The sequence below is a fragment of the Orbicella franksi genome, chromosome 8 (assembly GCF_964199315.1).
Source record: "Orbicella franksi chromosome 8, jaOrbFran1.1, whole genome shotgun sequence".
In the NCBI taxonomy this organism is placed as follows: domain Eukaryota; kingdom Metazoa; phylum Cnidaria; class Anthozoa; order Scleractinia; family Merulinidae; genus Orbicella; species Orbicella franksi.
Window position 1 is genome coordinate 17,969,930 of NC_138152.1, and position 16,992 is coordinate 17,986,921.

Here is a 16,992-nt window from a genome sequence, read left to right on the forward strand (position 1 = left end):
AGCAAATGTACTCATAACAGTACTCATAACAGTTGCTTGATAAACAAAAGTATTGATGAAAGTTGAGGTAAAACACCAATAGTTTTATTGTGTTCCTGAATAATATTCACAGGTACACAGGCTGAGGGGGTACGAGGGGGGCGCCCCATTTTCGGAAAATGTGAAAATTAATTTTTTGGGCAAAACACTTAATATGATTCAGGCAACAGCACATGGGGAAAATCACTCCAAAAGATTGCGAAGTTTGTAGGCTACTTCTCTGACAATTGCCTTTAAGTCAAATTATGATGTGAGGGATCCAGGTTTTCTGGAAAAGCCAAATATCAGTATCATGGAAATCCACCATGTAGATGTCATTTTCATTCCCAATCTTCCATAAATAAAACAATGACAAAAGAATCAAAGAGAAAAGTACTGTTTTGAGTGGCTCCACAAAGAGCAGTTTTTGTTAATTTTTATTATTGAATACATGTATTTTTCTTGAAGTTTACAAACAAGGAAGAAATAGCTTTTTCTTTTTTAGTTTCTAATTTTACCAGATTGTGTAGGCTGTAGATCAAGGTCCTGGAGTATGTGGGGCATCAAAATATCTATTTTTGGGATTAGATGTATAACAGTTTCATTAGACGTGAGAATTGTGAAAACGTGAAAATGTTTTTGTTCTTACTGTGTTTTTTGATTGCCTTTGTGTTCCTTATTGGGCCATTGTGTAATTTTGCAGGCAAGAAGGTCACCCTCTTCTTAAATCAAAGGTGCCCATACACCTATGATAACATTTAAAGATTGGGGCAAAATCTTTCAACCTGCTATTTACAAGCATATTTATGCCACTCCCCATTTTTGTCCATAATTTACTCAGTACCTCCTGGATCATGAAAAATTTGCCACAAAAACTCAAATGAAAATTACCTTTTGTGACAGCTATTGACACAAGTTATTACTGTGTATGCATTGCTACAGGCCTAACAATTTTACTTTTTTTCTTGACATGATATTTTGCAGCCAGCTTGGCGGCACATTGAGTCTGGGAATCAACATATGATTTCATACCGACATTCTGATGTCAAATCTAATTTAACAAATCCTCAAGGTGATCCTAAGTGAGTAGATTCAATAACCTACTTGTGCATGATGTTGTGGTATTTAACACAATTTCTGACTAATGATGTTTCTTTCTTTCCTGGAAATAAACCCCATCATGTCCTGATTTATGATAATTTTGGTCTGGAAGGTACCTTTAATAGTGCTCAGAATACTTCTGAAGTTACATTTTACAAATTGAATAAGGTACAGTTGAACTCTGCTGTTTCAAACTCCTGGGGGAAAAGAAAATAGTTTGAAATAGCCAATAGTAAATGACTGAACAGCAAATCCATGGCAAATGGTTTTGGAATAATGGGGAACTAGAAATTATAACATTACGGTGTTCAAATTAGCTGGGTCCAACTGTATATTTTATATTAATGATAATGAATAACCACTAAAAGTGACTGTGGATCAATGAGCAGAAAAAATTAATGATGAGATAGGTTACATGAGACAGGTCTGGGTCTGCAATTTGTGTTTGCTGATAACACTGTGTGATACCTCATTCTTTATGGATTTTAAATGAATGATTTACAAAAATTAAAATTAATGCAAGTTTGATTTATAACTTTCGATAAAAATGATTACATTGATTTCATAGTATTGTTTCATACTTATGTCTTTTTGCAATATGATTTCAGGAAGAAACAATATAGTTTTTGTGGTCATGATTCTCATCATTCTCCTGTGCTTTATACAAAGGATGGCAAGGGTGAGTTAGAAGAAATAGCTTGTTATTTTGCCTGAATTCGTAATGTGATTTCATTGTCTCTAAAATAAGAAAGTATTAATGGTTATTACCATGAACACCGGCGGATAAGCCGCACTCGCAGATAAGCTATGCCCTAAGTTTAGCAACTCAAATTTCGGAAAAAGGTTTTTGGAAAGACATCAAAATAATTCTCAAGTGGAGTCTTGAGAAAGATTTTTTACATATACATTTCTTGATTTGTTGAATGTAAACCCACGTAAACAACAGAGAATGCTTCAAACTGAAATCCTTAACAGTTCCTATAAGTTTAGTTCTACAAGCTAAGTGTATGGACATGATGTTTACCAACATTGACATATGTTTGATCTTTCTCTAGTATTTTTCAACAAGGATTTTTTTCAGTCCTGTCAGATTTTCAATAGAATTTTTCATACAACAAGAATGCTTTCACTCATTGTTCATAGCTTATAATAATAATGATAATAATATATTAAATTAAGTGTCATTGTCAGAGAAAACCGGGCAGTACCAAAGATCGAGGTCGGCCGTTCACCTTCATGTTTTCACTGTGCAAAAGCTACCTGAAAAGAGTAACAACCTTGACATTTGCCGAGGTAGGTGTTTGTTTTTCTTTGAGATGTCACCACATCATGATTTTGGGCTCTCAAGCGGTCAAAAGCGGCTGAAATTTCAGGCAACTTTAGGTAAGTGTAAAAGATACTTCGTACAAATTCCAGAAACTCTTATTTTTGTGTGATAATATTTGTCCCTTTATTAGTTGACTGAGATATATTTGAGGTCTTTCACTTTAATTCGACGGTTTTTACGAGGTGCCAAATATCGCTGCCAAATTGTTAATTAGCATGACCCGAATTTTAGCCATTTTCAGCGAGTTGTTTTTCAAAAGTGCGGCAGTTTATTTCCACAGAAAAACAATTTTGTGATAGTCTCTTGCATTGTTATTAATATCTGGTTGAGTTAAAATTGGTATCTACAAGCAAATCAGAGTAATTGGTCTCGCAAAGTCCAAAAAAAATCATTATTCAGAAATATTTCCCGCCAAATATTTAGTGAAAAATATCACCTCATTCCGACTTTCTGCAATTGTTATTCATGATTTAATGAAAGATCTGCAAAAAAATAGTTAGCTGGACTGCAGAAGAGAATGTTTAAGCTGTGACATTGTTGTTAACCTAAGTAAACATTTCAAACTCGCCAAATCCTTACCGTCTAGGCTAAACTTTCCGGTGAAAATTCTATTTTTAACGTCACGCTGCATGGAAAAACAAAGTAAATCCTTAGTTTGATGGTCTTTGTTGCTGTTGTGTAGAACAAACTAAGTTAATAGTGAGCGAACCTTTACCCTAAATTTAATTTTGGGACCTCGGCAAACCCTTTGTTTACATCTATTTCTCGTTTTCAGATGGCATGACGCGTTACAGATTTAAAGGTAAGACTTCAAAATGTCGATATTACCTAAATGTTCCTCCTTGTTTTTGAAAACATTAACTATTCTTTCAGATCAGAAAAATCGCCAAGCATTGCAGGTGGCAGGTCAGTTTTTTTCTTCAATTATTAGCGTGCAAACAAGAGGGTCGAGTAAAGACGTCAGAGGTGGCGTCTATTTGGTGCAGCCGAATGTAAACAATGAGGAAATACAGGTTATGACAAAACTTCATTGCTCTCCGGCCTACGTAATGATCAAAAAGGACAGACAACTGGAATAAGCATCTCAATACGTGAAATTGTCGCTAGGTCTGCAGGATTGCCAGCGGAAATCTTTCTTGCTATCATTGTCATTTGTATTGTCGCAGGTTTGTACACTGTCTTGTTTTCCATTTCATTTCCTTCCTTTATTACCTCATGCATGGAATTGACTTACGACCACTTGCTATGAAGCTTGAGATAATTTTTTGCTGATTCAAAGGTGTCTTAAGGTGTCTCGAAAACCCAGACCCGGAAAACTCCTCTTAATTTAGCATAATTAATCGAAGCATAAGGATCCGTAGTATATAATATCCGAAGCTGTCACACAATGCACCTCAAGCCATTGTCACTAATCTTGGAATTTAAATGGCTTTTAAGTATAAAATAAATTTCATCAATTTGGTTTATACTTATAAAGCAACCAAAAAAAACATATGAATGCTGGGTATTATTTTCGTGATCCGAGCAGAGGAATCTACCACCCTGGGCTTTTTTTTTTTTCCCTCTCTCTGCAGATTTTGCCTATGACATTGTATGGACGAACAGCAAATAAGATGTCTTGAAGCAATCGGCAGTAAACACACTGCAAAAAAAAGTTGTGATATTTTTCGAGTTTGAGTTTTCGAGACGCACCGAGAGTCTGACTTTTTCGGGTCTGAGTTTTCGTTTTGGAGGGTCTCAGTTCAGTGGGTCTGAGTTTTCAATTTTGCAACCCACTCAGCTGGTTTACAAGTAAATTTCAAAAATAAAAGCAACTTTATTTAATGAGTTCTCGGAAAACTAAATCAAATTGAAATGTTGTCTAGGACAGCAGATTTTTCTTCCACCTTCTTGCAAACAGCGTGTGAGTGGTGGTGAGATGGAGGGGGGGAGTCCCTTCTCCGTTGCCACTATGCAATGGTACTCCTTCACGGCCTCATAGTTCCACCTCTGCACCCTCCTTGAATGGGGTAAGAAGGATATACACACTACTGTCTGGACAAATATTGTTTCTTTTACAACAGTCCATTTCATCATTTATTTTTATTTTTGACATTCAGATTATTTGAACCATCTTGTTTTTGTAGATATTCTTTCGTTTCCATCCCATTTCTCTTAACACGGATACAACTACATTTTGGCCGGGTTAATGAAAATTAATTTGCCTCTGCAATATTTTTTTTTTATATAAACCACCTCAAAACTATCGCAATTAATCTTCAGAGCAACTCAGTTGCGTGCAAAATGTAATTCAATTTACGTTCATGGATCACAAACATGTAATCTCGTTCCCTACAAACTTTAAATAGTTGTCTCCTGGTTGTCTTTAACAGCAGTAAAATTAGAAAGAAATTATCAATACTAATTTGGATGTAATTTTGTTGCATCGAGGAGGTTTTGTGGTGGTATTGACAACAGCAACATTAACTTACTTTTGTTGAAAGTAAACGTTTCAGAGTGGAAACCAACACAGTGTACTAGTAACCTGCGGCACCAATTGCGTGCACGAGGTAATAGGGGGAGGAAATGAGGTGGAAAACAAGACGGCGTACAAACCTGCAACAATACAGATGACAACAATGAAGGCAAGGAAGATTTCCGCTGGGAATCCTGGCCGAGCAACGATTACACGTATTGAGATGTTTATTCTAGACGTCTGTCCTTTATGATCATTTCATAGGCCGGATAGCAGCGAAGTTTTGTCGTAACCTGTATTTCCTCATTGTTAACATTTGGCTGCGCCAAATAGACACCACCTCTGATGTCTTGCCAAGCGATTTTTCTGATCCGAAAGAACAGTTAATGTTTTCAAAAACAAGGAGAAGCCTTTAAGTAAGATTGACATTTCAAAGTCCAGTCGTCAGACCTTTGAATCTGTAACGCATCACACCTTTCGAAAACGAGAAATAGATGTAAACAAGAGGGTTTACAGAAGTCCCAAAATTAAATTTAGGGTAAAGGTTCGCTCACTATTAACTTGAAGTTTGTTCTACAGAACAGCAAAAAAGATCATCGAACTGAGGATCCACTTTGTTTTTCCATGCAGTGTGACGTTAAAAATAGATTTTCGCAGGAAAATTTAGCCCAGGCAGTGGTAAGGATTTGGCGAGTTTGAAATGTTTACTTAGGTTAACAATGATGTCACAGCTTAAAAATTCTCGCAGAAAGTCGGAATAAGGTGTTTTCTTTGCTAAATATTTGGCGGGAAATATTTCTGAAAAATGATTTTTTTTGGACTTTGTGAGACCAATTACTCCGATTTGCCTGTAGATACCAATTTTAACTAAACTGGATATTGATAACAGTGCAAGAGACTATCGCAAAATTGTTTTTCTGTGGAAATAAACTGCTGCACTTTTGAAAAACGACTCGCTGAAAATGGCTAAAATTTGAGTCACTCTCATAACTGATTCGGTGGCGATATTTGGCACCTCGTAAAATCTGTCGAATTAAAGTGAAAGACCTCAAATATATCTCAGTCAACTAATAAAGGGACAAATATTATTGCACGAAAATAAGAGTTTCCGGAATTTGTACGAAGTATCTTTTAGGCTCACCTAAAGTTGCCTGAAATTTTGGCCATTCTCGACTGCTTGAGAGCCCGAAATCATGATGTGGTGATATCTCAAACAAAAATGAACGCCTACCTTGGCAAATGTCATGGTTGTTAATCTTTTCGGATAGCTTTTGTACTGTGAAAAGACGAAGGTAAACGGCCAACCTCAATCTTTTGGTACCGCCCAGTTTTCTCTGACAATGACACTATTTTAAGAGGAGACCTCCAATCACTTAGAGGTGGTTTTCAGGATTGTCCTCTAAAAAATAAAAGTCTAAAATGTACATTAAATGTCTAAAATACAGAAGTAATAAAAGCTAAAAACTTGAGACTAAAACTAAGGTTTAAAACTACAACTACGATTAAAAATACTACTACTAACTAAGGTTAAAAATGGTCAAGAAAAAACTTTTAGTTTGTGTTTAAAAATCATTTTTGGTATAAGTTTCTTCAGCTTGCTTGGCATTGAGGCTCAATCGGTTTAGTAGCCATGAATTTCACCAGGAGATTGAGTACTGGTTACAGGCAGCTTTCAAAGCTTTCTTTGACCTCACAGCTCAGTGCGACAATAGAAACAGCTTTGTGGCAGAATGGAGATTCCCTGCTGAGTGACATTTAGCTGCTCTAGAATGGCAACCTTGAACTGGCTAAGAGATTTTTTAATGAAGGTTTAGTGCTGTTTCATGGCAAGAAATGTAAGCTTATGCTTATGAACAACAAGCGGTTCTGAATGGAAAGTGTGAATTCAGAAAGCTCTACATAATAATTATAAATAGAAGAATGACATAAAGATTGTGTTCATGAAAAATAGTGACTTGCATATACAAGTAAGCATTCTCCAAAAGTATATTTGTGCTATCCAAATGCATGTTGTTGTCCATCTGTTGAGAACACAAAAGTCGGCTGAAATATTTATATAAATAACACCAATTGAAAACAATTCCTCTAGAAGAGAATGCTAATTTAATATGCTAATTTTGGTTGAACTAGAGATATTTCCATACCGTAGGCCTTGAGATCTGAAGTTCATTTTAAACTTGTCCACTTGGTTTGACATGTATTCCATGTGTATTCAGGAAGACTTTTGATTCAGACCTTCTTGCAACCCAAAGGACGATATCATTGCTTCTAAGTTATTGTCGCCCTCTTAACCATCGGTCGAGTCTTCTTAATGCTTCTTCCTTACCATTTCAAACTTTTTACCACTGATTTCATTGATACACAACCCTCGAATCAAAACTCCTGTGAGCATTTGCCGATTTGCTTCTGTCAGTCATGCGTTCCTTACATGGTGTTATAGCAATTCCACTCTTGTTTTCAAAAATATAGCAACCACTGTGTTTGTTTAACATGGTTGCTTGTTATTCTTCAAGTTAATGTTGGCAAGTGGTGTATTTTCTCATACAGGAGCTAAATGTGAGCATTATATATAGTTATAAGATTTCTGCCCATGGGGAAGACATCGGGGAAGAAAATTCAGGAAATCTATAGAAACACCTCAGTGGTTGATTGTCTAGCCTGGACAGGCAAAGCAAGACAGGACAGTAGGTGAAAAAAGAAAAGAAATATGTTTATTTATTAATGCGTTTGATTGCAAGACAATGAATTTACAAGTGAAACTCACTCCCATATGAAAGGTATGTACCAGATCTTATTATTGAAATGGGTAGAAGGCATTCTAGAGATAGCTTATTGCCACCTCTTGCACACTGAAGCGATCTCTTTATTAGAGGTTGATAGGGTGCAAGTACCGAACTGCGGGGTACTTGTCCTAAAATATACCCCAGCCACTTCCCAACAGAGAAAGGATGTACGTGGACTCCTTGGAACCAATGTTCTAGTGCAGATCCACAAGTGTGTTGCCCTGCTCAACAAAGGACTGATATTGAGTTCAGGATGTCAGAAACCTGTGCCTCTGGTTTAGTTGGGGAGCTGGAAGCTACCCCGTCATGATTCCCTCAAACTCAGTAGCAAGTGTAGCTGTCACTGGTCCAGCCTGTGGTCCTACTGCCATGGTCAAACCACTCAGTGTGCCAGTACCAGGTAACATCCAGGTTGCCAATACCCTGGTCAATGCCTCCAAGACGTGTTTCCACATCCAAGTAGTGAATCTGACCTCAGATGTTTGGCTTAAGCCACGAAGACGCCTCGGTACAGTACATAGTGTAGTTGCATTGACCAGTGGAAACCAGTTAGAGCTTAACAAGTGTAACAAGATGATCATATCATGTCCCCTGGGAGCAGAGAGCCAGGAATTTCCATCACCAGAGCCTGTCCAACCTGCAACCCTCCACAGAGAGCAAGATCTCCCTGCTGGAATCACCTTAACAGACTTTCCTGGAACTCCAGCTGAGAAGCAAGAGGCACTAAGAATCTTCACCTCTTATGCAGACATATTTGCCAGAGATGGAGAGGATCTAGGCCGTACTACGACCTATCAGCACAGTATCCCTACCAGTGATGATATCTCAGTAGCCCAGCATCATGGACGGATCCCGCTGAATCACCGGATGGAGGTCAAGCAGCACATGCCATAGCTACTCAACAAAGGAGTAATTGCACCAAGCCAGAAAAGGTTACGCCTCCCCTATTGTGCTAGTCTGGCAAAAGAATGGTGCCCTGCGTATGTGCGTGGACTGCCACCTCCTGAATACCAAGGCGAGAAGTGACGAGAGTCTGGATGTACTAGGAGGAGCTAAGTACTTTTCAACCATGGATCTGGCCTCTGCGTACAACCAGTTAGAAGTCAACCCGGCTGATAGGCACAAGACAGCGTTCAGTACACCCTTTGGTCTGTTCGAGTACAACCAGATGCCATTTGGTCTAACGGGAGCCCCAAAGACTGATGCAGACTGTCTTCAGGGATGAAGTGTTGCACATCTTGATCGTGTACTTAGACAACATCATTGTCTTCAGCCAAGACATCCCAGAGCACCTCAGGCAGTTGGAAATCATATTGAAGAAATTGCGTGAGCATGGACTTAAAGCTCAAGCCTAAGAAGTGTCAGTTCCTCTGTCCAAAAGTTAGCTACCTGAGACACGTGGTATCTGCTGATGGCGTCGCCACTGATCCTGACAAGACGGAGGTAGTGAAAAACTGGTCCAAGCCTTCCTGCCACTGATCCTGACAAGACAGAGGTGGTGAAAAACTGGCCCAAGCCAAGTACTCTTAAGGGTCTGAGATCCTTCCTGGGCTTTGCCTCATACATGTACTACCGCAGATTTGTCCCGCATTTTGCTCAATGAGCAAAACCACTGCACGAGCTGGTCTCAAAGCTGTATGAAGGTGGCAAGCATGGTAGACAGAGAAACAAACCCGTTGAGAACGATTGGAACCAAGAATGCCAGGAAGCATTTGACAGCCTCAAGCATTTGTCTACCAGCCAGAAAAGATCTGAGAGTACCTGATATCCTCTACCTTCGTAGTGATGACAGACAACAACCCCCTGACTTACCTGCAGTCAAAGAGCAAGCTAAAGGCTGTTGAGCAGCAATGGGCGTCCAAACTAGCTAATTTCAATTACAACATCAAGTATCATGCAGGAAAGCAGAACATGAATGCTGATGAATTCAGCCGCCTTAACTGGGAGAAGCATGAAGGGTGACATTGGCCAAGTAGAAGCAGCCTTGGCATCTTCCCTCAATACCACTGCTGTACCTGAGTCTCTGCGAGAGCAATTATTCCAGTCAGCACTGGAGCAGCCAACAATAGGCCCTCTCCCCAGTACCAGTCCATTACCATGGTGGGACACAAACCAGTTAGCCAGGTTGCAAATGGTGGACCCTACCATAAAGTGTCTGATACACTTCCGTAACATTAGTTGTAAGCTTTCAGCTAGAGAGATGAAAGCTCAAACACGTGAAGCGAAACAGCTCTTGAACCAATGGCACCATATTGCAGGGATGAAGGGAGTCCTCTACCGCAGTAATGCTGACAACCATGGTAACAAGCACCAACAGCTGCTCCTTCCTGCTAGTCTCCATGCCGAACTTTTCAAGGGTGTCCATAACCAATGTGGCCATCAAGGATTGGAAAAGACAGAGCAGCTGGAAATTGAACATTACTGGTGGCCTGGATTGCACAACGATGTGAAAAAGTACCTGTCAGAATGTGAGCGTTGTGTTGTAGCAAAAGACCCTACTTAACTGTCAAGACCCCAGTGACCAGCACCATTGCATCCAAACCCCGGGAAGTACTAGCAATGGACTTCACCGTACTTGAGCCAGCGGTATGGTGTGCCTAGGAGAATTCATTCTGATCAAGGTAGACGTTTTTAGGCTGAATTGGTCAAAGAAACATGCCAGATGTATGGTATTAAGGAATCCCAAAGTTCACAGTACCACCCTGAAGGAAATGGACAGCGTGTGCAGTTCAATCGCATCCTTCATGACCTTCTACGCACCCTACCACCTGAGAAGAAGAGGAAGTGGCCTGATCACCCAAAGGAACTGTGTTACGCATACAATGCAACACCACATTCCTCTACAGGATATTTCCCACACTATCTGTTGTTTGGCTGCCTGTTGATCTCCTTCTTCCTTATGGACAAGAAGATCCAGCAGGTAATGATGGAGAGTGGCTTACCCTTCACCAGAATTGTTTACATGATGCTCATCAGCCAGCACGAGACAAGCTTAGATCAGAAGCTACACTGCGAAAGCAGCAGTTTGACCGACACAGAAGTGTCAAACCGGACAACGATGGTCAAGAACTTAGCAGAACTGTCAATCGTTCTGAATTGCAAGTCTGCCCGAAACCCAAGCCAAGGTTATCACCACAGTTTCCAACAAGAGTTTGCTGGCGTCCCCCAAGGATTAACAGAGCCCCACCCAGTGAAAGTTTTGGCAACTCTTCGGATAACTCTGATGATATCTTCATTGCTTTCAGAACCCCTCAGAACCCCATACCAATTCTAGTTGCAGAGCCAGAAAGACCACCCCTGTGTTGTTCTGCAAGGCTTAACAAGGAACAACATGCAAACCCTTATCCTCAGCCAGGAACAATCAATAACTGACTTTACTTTACCTTTAATAACGTTATGTGTACTTGTAAGGCAGCATTAATTTGTTCTGTTGCATTTCTACTTGCATGAGGTCATAGCAAGCAAAAGTAGGAGGGAATCTGACAAAGTCACTTTAGTTCACTTTCAGTTCTAATTTTTATGAGTGTTGTGCTATAGATGGTTTTCACTGTCACGCAACGAAAAAATAAATCGAAAACTATTCAGAGGATAAGTCAAGAAATTTTCATAATTGTAGGAAACAGGTAAAGAAGACACTTCTCCAAGTTTTGGGTCTCTGCGTTTTCCCAAACTACAAATATTCGTCCAAACATTTTGCGCAAATTTACAGAGCCCAGTATGGAGCCGCCATGTTGGTGGAGCTCTGTGCTCCACCAACATGGCAGCCAGAAAATAGTGCAAGCATCTGGAACTTACTTTGGAAATCTAGGCGACTGATTATCTGAACTGAAACAACAACCATTTACACAAGCACTTTTCCTAACACTTTAACTCCTAAAAAGGCTAAAAATCAGTAGATAAGTGTGTATTTTTGCACGAACGCGATCGAAGCAGTATGTCACGCACCGCCATAACTCTGAACTTCAAACGGCGCTGGTTTCCAAAACAAGCATGCTATTGAGCTGAAAAGTTGTAAACCGATGTAAATTTAGATCCCCTCATGCCTTATGAGGATAACAATTTTCGTGGCTCTTTAGTTTTGGATTTTGGAATTTGATGACATCATGTGAAAACGATCTATTATTCTTCTTACTATTTGGGTTATTTTGCTATGTTAGTTTGGTTTCCTTACACACCTTATTTTGGAATGTGTTGGTGACTCATTCCCACACACTTCTCTTAGCTAAATCCTGCTGTGTAGGAGAAGTTACCTCCTACAATCATGGACAAAAGTCTTGGGACAAATTTGCACTTTTGGTGCTTTTGGGCACACACCAGATGCAAATACAACTTCACCTGCCTAACCTCCCCCCCCCCCCCCCCACCCCTCATACAATGTTGAAAACTAGTACCTGCAATTTTACCCGATTTTTGATATTGTGTTGGCTGGGGAGGGGTGACAGCAGCGTGTTTTTAAAGGATATAGCAGCGTTTTTTTCCAAACTTCAGTTCTAAAACACAGATAATTTGTTACATTACATAAGTGTCCCAAGGACTTTTGTCCACGATTGTAGTTCCCTTAGGTAAATTCTGTATTCGTGGGCAACAAATACACTCCCTAGTCTTATTTGGTTTAGAGTTATTCCTGCAGTTTCCTCAAATCTGTAATAAATTGGCAACCATTTGTTCAGCAAATTCAGTTGATTCAGTTGGTTTATTCTGAGCTATACACAAGTTCTCAAGTCAAGCACTGGTTTAGTTCAAATGCTATATTCTCAATAACCCTTGTGTCACTTGTTCCCGTTGTTATTGTCTCTGCTATTTTTGTCAATAAACTTGTAAATCCTACCCTCGTATCTGTCATTCCTACGTAATACCGGTAAACATTAAATTCAAAAGCTGACTTAAATTATAGATACAGTTCACAAAGCACTTAGCACCCCTAGAATATGCAAAGGACCAAAACACAATAGGCACCAAAGAAATCTCTAAGGAGTGAGAAAGAGGAAGTTTCTCAGTATTTTCAAAGGGCCATTTTCCTCACCTACCCTGCAAGGAGTTCATTTGTGACCCTCCACGGGAAAACAGGGATAAAGGTGATAGCACACTCACAACACGCTAACACAGCACACTTAGTGTGTCATAAGACTCGGGGATATGACAAATTTGGTGAGAATCAAAAGTAACGCCAATTTTCTGTCATGTTTTTAATCTGTGGTCACTGGAGTGACCAAAATCGATACATCGGTCGGGATAGGGTTTTTTTATATGACTTGTGTGACTACTTTGCTAGCCCTTTACTCGTGGAAAACACCAATTAAATTTAATCATGACTTTTAAGAAAGAAAGCTGTTAATAGTGTTATTATTGTGTCGTTCATATCGTTCATGCCCATACATATCCCGAAGAAAGTTCTAGATTAAGACCATTACGTGATCGGAGATTTGTCAACGGCTACCACTGATGGTGCAATGATACAGTTTGTGTTCATCAAGTGATGTGATGTCTACAGTAAGAAAAGAATCATCAATGACTGCTTTGGAATGTGCACTGCGTTCCGACGGTAGTGCTAAGCGAACTGTTTCATTTTTAAAGCGCGGTTATAAGATCTAACAGATCTTCTTGTTGGTTCATAATTTATTTTCATCCGTTTTGTAACAGTAACTTTTTTCAGTTAGTTCTGAATTCATAGATACTGGGGGTTCACAATCAATTTTTCCTTTTCGGCTAGATGGAAACGAAGCAGACTGCGAAATGGCACGAATTGACGTCCCGGAGTCCAAAAGCGTGTAAAAGCAAGTTGTTTTGTTTTGGCATCTTGTTCGTTGATTTCTGTGTAGCAAACGTGAAAAGAACAACAAACATCTTGACATCTGCCAAGCAATAACGCCAACAAAGAAAGATTCTGTGACAAAATCGTGACCTTTGTATGTGGAATTGTTTGTTTTGATTTGAACATTGTGCAAATGTAAAGCGTCACGAAAAGCTGAATCTGATTGGATTCCCCTTGTCGTGAACAGATAGCAGCAACCGTTCGAACAGCATCCTATCTTGAACGGATAACACATGGCAAGCGAACGGTTTTTCTCATGAGAGGTCAGATTTACTGTTCAATGTTTATAATTTTCTTTTTAATTGTAGCGGCAGCAAGAATTGTGCTTCACAAGACAGATAAACATGACAACTGAATCTCACCTTCTGTCGAAACAGCAACACAGCAACAAATACAAGGACGAGTTGCAATCAAATCCGGGAAATTGCAGTACTGTTATTTTTTACACACACTTGACCGACACACTTCATTTCAATTGCGATTGCAGTAAATAAACGGTAAGTAATTGTGTTGATCGATGAGCAACCGCAATGTTCGCCAATGTTCTCTTTGCCCAAAACTCTTTCAGCACAGTATTTGAAAGTATAGCCCTTTAAGCTTGCTGTGCTATTTCACACACTAAAGCGTGTTGTGGCACGCCATCTTTTGTTTTCGAAGTTTAACACGCTTCTTTGTTTGACTGCATTGTTAGTGTGTGCACGCTTATTGTTCCTAGTGTGTCCAACCAAACTAAAGAGTTTACTAATGAAGTGTGCTCCTGAACACACTTTAAGCATGCTAAAGTCAAATTCTTTCATTTCCAAGTGGAAGCATGTTGTGAGTGTGCTATCACCTTTATCCCTGTTTTCCTGTGGAGGGTCACATTTGCTCCCCCAGCTATCCCTACATGAAGTTAAGGAGTTAACAATGAAAAGTTTAACAAACTTCTAATCAGTTACCGTCTTTTAGTATGTCATCATATTGTGTCCAGCTGACGAAAATATTGATATCTGAAGGCCTCTTTTTCGATCAGGAACTAGCATTTTGTTTACTTGAAGGACCATTTCCAATTTTCTAACCCCAATAGTACTTCACACTAAAAACGGCTCTTTTAGGAGCCACCAAACTTGTAAAAGCAATGACCAATGCGTACTCTGATATTATTAGTTTTATGAAGTTCTTATTAGTTTGCTTTGCAAACTTACAAATTTTCAATGAGAAGTGTTAATTTATGCTTATTTATGGTAACTTAATTTTAAATTTTTCTCATTTGTGCTGATCAATTCAAGAATAATCAACCGTTACTTTGACTATTAATAAGCCTCTTGGATTAGCTCAAGGTCAAGATACTCCCATAAAGATATACCTGGCGCAAATTTGGACACTGAATTGTCCTTAGAAGTTTTCGTAGCGTTGTATGTCTGTACGCTTTAGTTTTATTAATATTGACTATATATGCAAGTTTCAAAGTCTCATGTAAGGCCGTAGAGTCGTAGAGTCGTTGAGTGGTATATCCTTATAGCTTTATATTGCTTATTAGAGATATAGAGCGAAAACATAATATTTTATTTATCTAAGCTACATGTATAATTACAACGACTGTTCATTTATTGTTTTTCGAAACGCAGCGTTACATTGCCCATTTTTCTTTCGAGTACTTAATTAGATGCAAGCTATATCATTCTCCATGATATTTTACTGTTAAGTATCTGTAATGTATAACCTCTACGGTTCTACTTGGTACAGCCGTAGAGTCGTAGAAACAGGTAATGTATTTGTTTTGAAATTACTGCTACGTTTATCCCATTGTTCTTGTAGTTGCAGCCGAAGCATTTACGTTCCATGTATAAAGTTGTACCCACTTTTACGCATTTACCTCGCTACGCCTCTACGGCTGTACTGCTTTACGCCTGTAAGGCTCTACGTAGAGTTTGAATGAACCTTCCCTCAAAAGTTTACTTACACTGTAAAACTCCCCTCAAACAAGCTTATTAATTGCAGAGACAGACATTGGTTCCAAATTCTATCAAATCTTTTTTTTCCCATAGACGATATTTCCATAACATCCTTTATTTTCTATTCAGTTTGAGGGACGCTTGTTCACCTCATTATTGTGGTACCATACATTACATTACAGTAGAAATTCATCCCTTGATTTCAGAGTTACATTATCGCTTTATTTAGCTGCCGTTACGTGCAGAAAATCTTTATAGATAAGACGTTTATGCTTAAACGTGTTCATTTTTTTTAGCATTTACTTGTTTGTTACCGTTTTCCATTTTCCATATTAGCTAACGCACAAGTAATGCCCTCATATCTAAAGGGTTTACCGTTACACACAGGTTGTTTGCTTGCTTTTTTTTCTTTTCTTTCTGTGACAGGCCTGACATGACTCCTGCGGGTTTCGTGATGTTGTATGTAATTAGTTTTGCTCTAATGAGTATACCTTTTAGAGATCTGCCTCTTATGTAAGAGATAATGGGTGGTTCCCGAAAAATCTCTCGAAGCAGGGGTTGTTTCTCAGTGATATGCCATTTGCTCATTAAAATTGTTTTGAGATTTTGCACTAATGGGTTGTATTTTCTGACGAAAGGCAATATGATTTTTCGTACCTTCTGTTTTTCCTGTAGCGCGTATTTTCTCTCTAAGAATTTGACTTCTGCAAGGGTCTTTTCAACTATGTTGTTTGGATAGCCTCTGTCGCGTAATCACGACTTGAAATTATTAATGCTTTCTTCAAAAAGCGCTTTTGAAGAGTTAGTTCTAAGAAGTCTGAGGGCTTCCCCTTTGATGAAGCCCTTCGCCACACCGGGGGCGTGACAAGAAGAGAAATACGTGTACTGAAAGGTTTCAGTAGGTTTGAAATGTGTGCGGATGTCTAGGACAGTCTAGCGCTGCGTGCCACGAGAGGCAAGGAACAGACGAGGTATTAACAGCAAGAGAAACTGTATTTCTGCCATGTGCGATCTCCTCACATACACAATCTATGTCCCGGATTCCGGGACCGAGAGAGGTCTCGGGACTAGTTCCCAACATCTCCCCCCTTATATAAAAAAAAGGAAATGTCTCTTACAAAATACAACAATGGGCCCTATAAATGGCCTAAGAGAATAAGCAACTGTAAGTCAATGTAGACCTCTAGGTCAGTTCATAGTCTTCAAACCTCGAAGGAGGTTTGATGATCCTCGTTCTTGTTCTTGTGTTCCCTAGAATGGGTTCTGTAGGTTTGTCTTGGCTGGCTAGAGTTGCAAGATTCGTGGACCCATTTTTTGAGAGTCTCTCTGTTTCTGCGTGTTGTGTCTGCGCTGGGGGATGATTGTTACATGTAACTACAGTTTCTTCTGCTTGTGGTGTTATGGTGACGTTGCCGTTGTCCAGTGGTGGTTCCTGGATCAGTGGCGGAGGGGTGGTCTGTGTTGGTGGAGGAGACTGTTCAACTGTTGGCGTGATATGAACCCGGTTTCTACGGATGGTGCTGTTCGGTGTCTGAATGGTGTATGATCTGGGTCTGTCCTGG

At 39.4% G+C, this 16,992-nt stretch overlaps 1 protein-coding gene across 1 annotated transcript in view; it reads left to right on the forward strand.

Moving 5' to 3' along the window:
• The window catches only part of LOC145495249 (ADAM 17-like protease), an 84,272-nt gene that overhangs the window by 22,582 nt on the left and 44,698 nt on the right, over window positions 1-16,992 (forward strand). Inside the window, exons 5-6 of the mRNA XM_081474847.1 lie at window positions 1,003-1,100; window positions 1,728-1,798. Coding sequence (XP_081330973.1) covers window positions 1,003-1,100; window positions 1,728-1,798 — 169 coding nt within the window. The remainder of the gene's footprint in view (window positions 1-1,002; window positions 1,101-1,727; window positions 1,799-16,992) is intronic.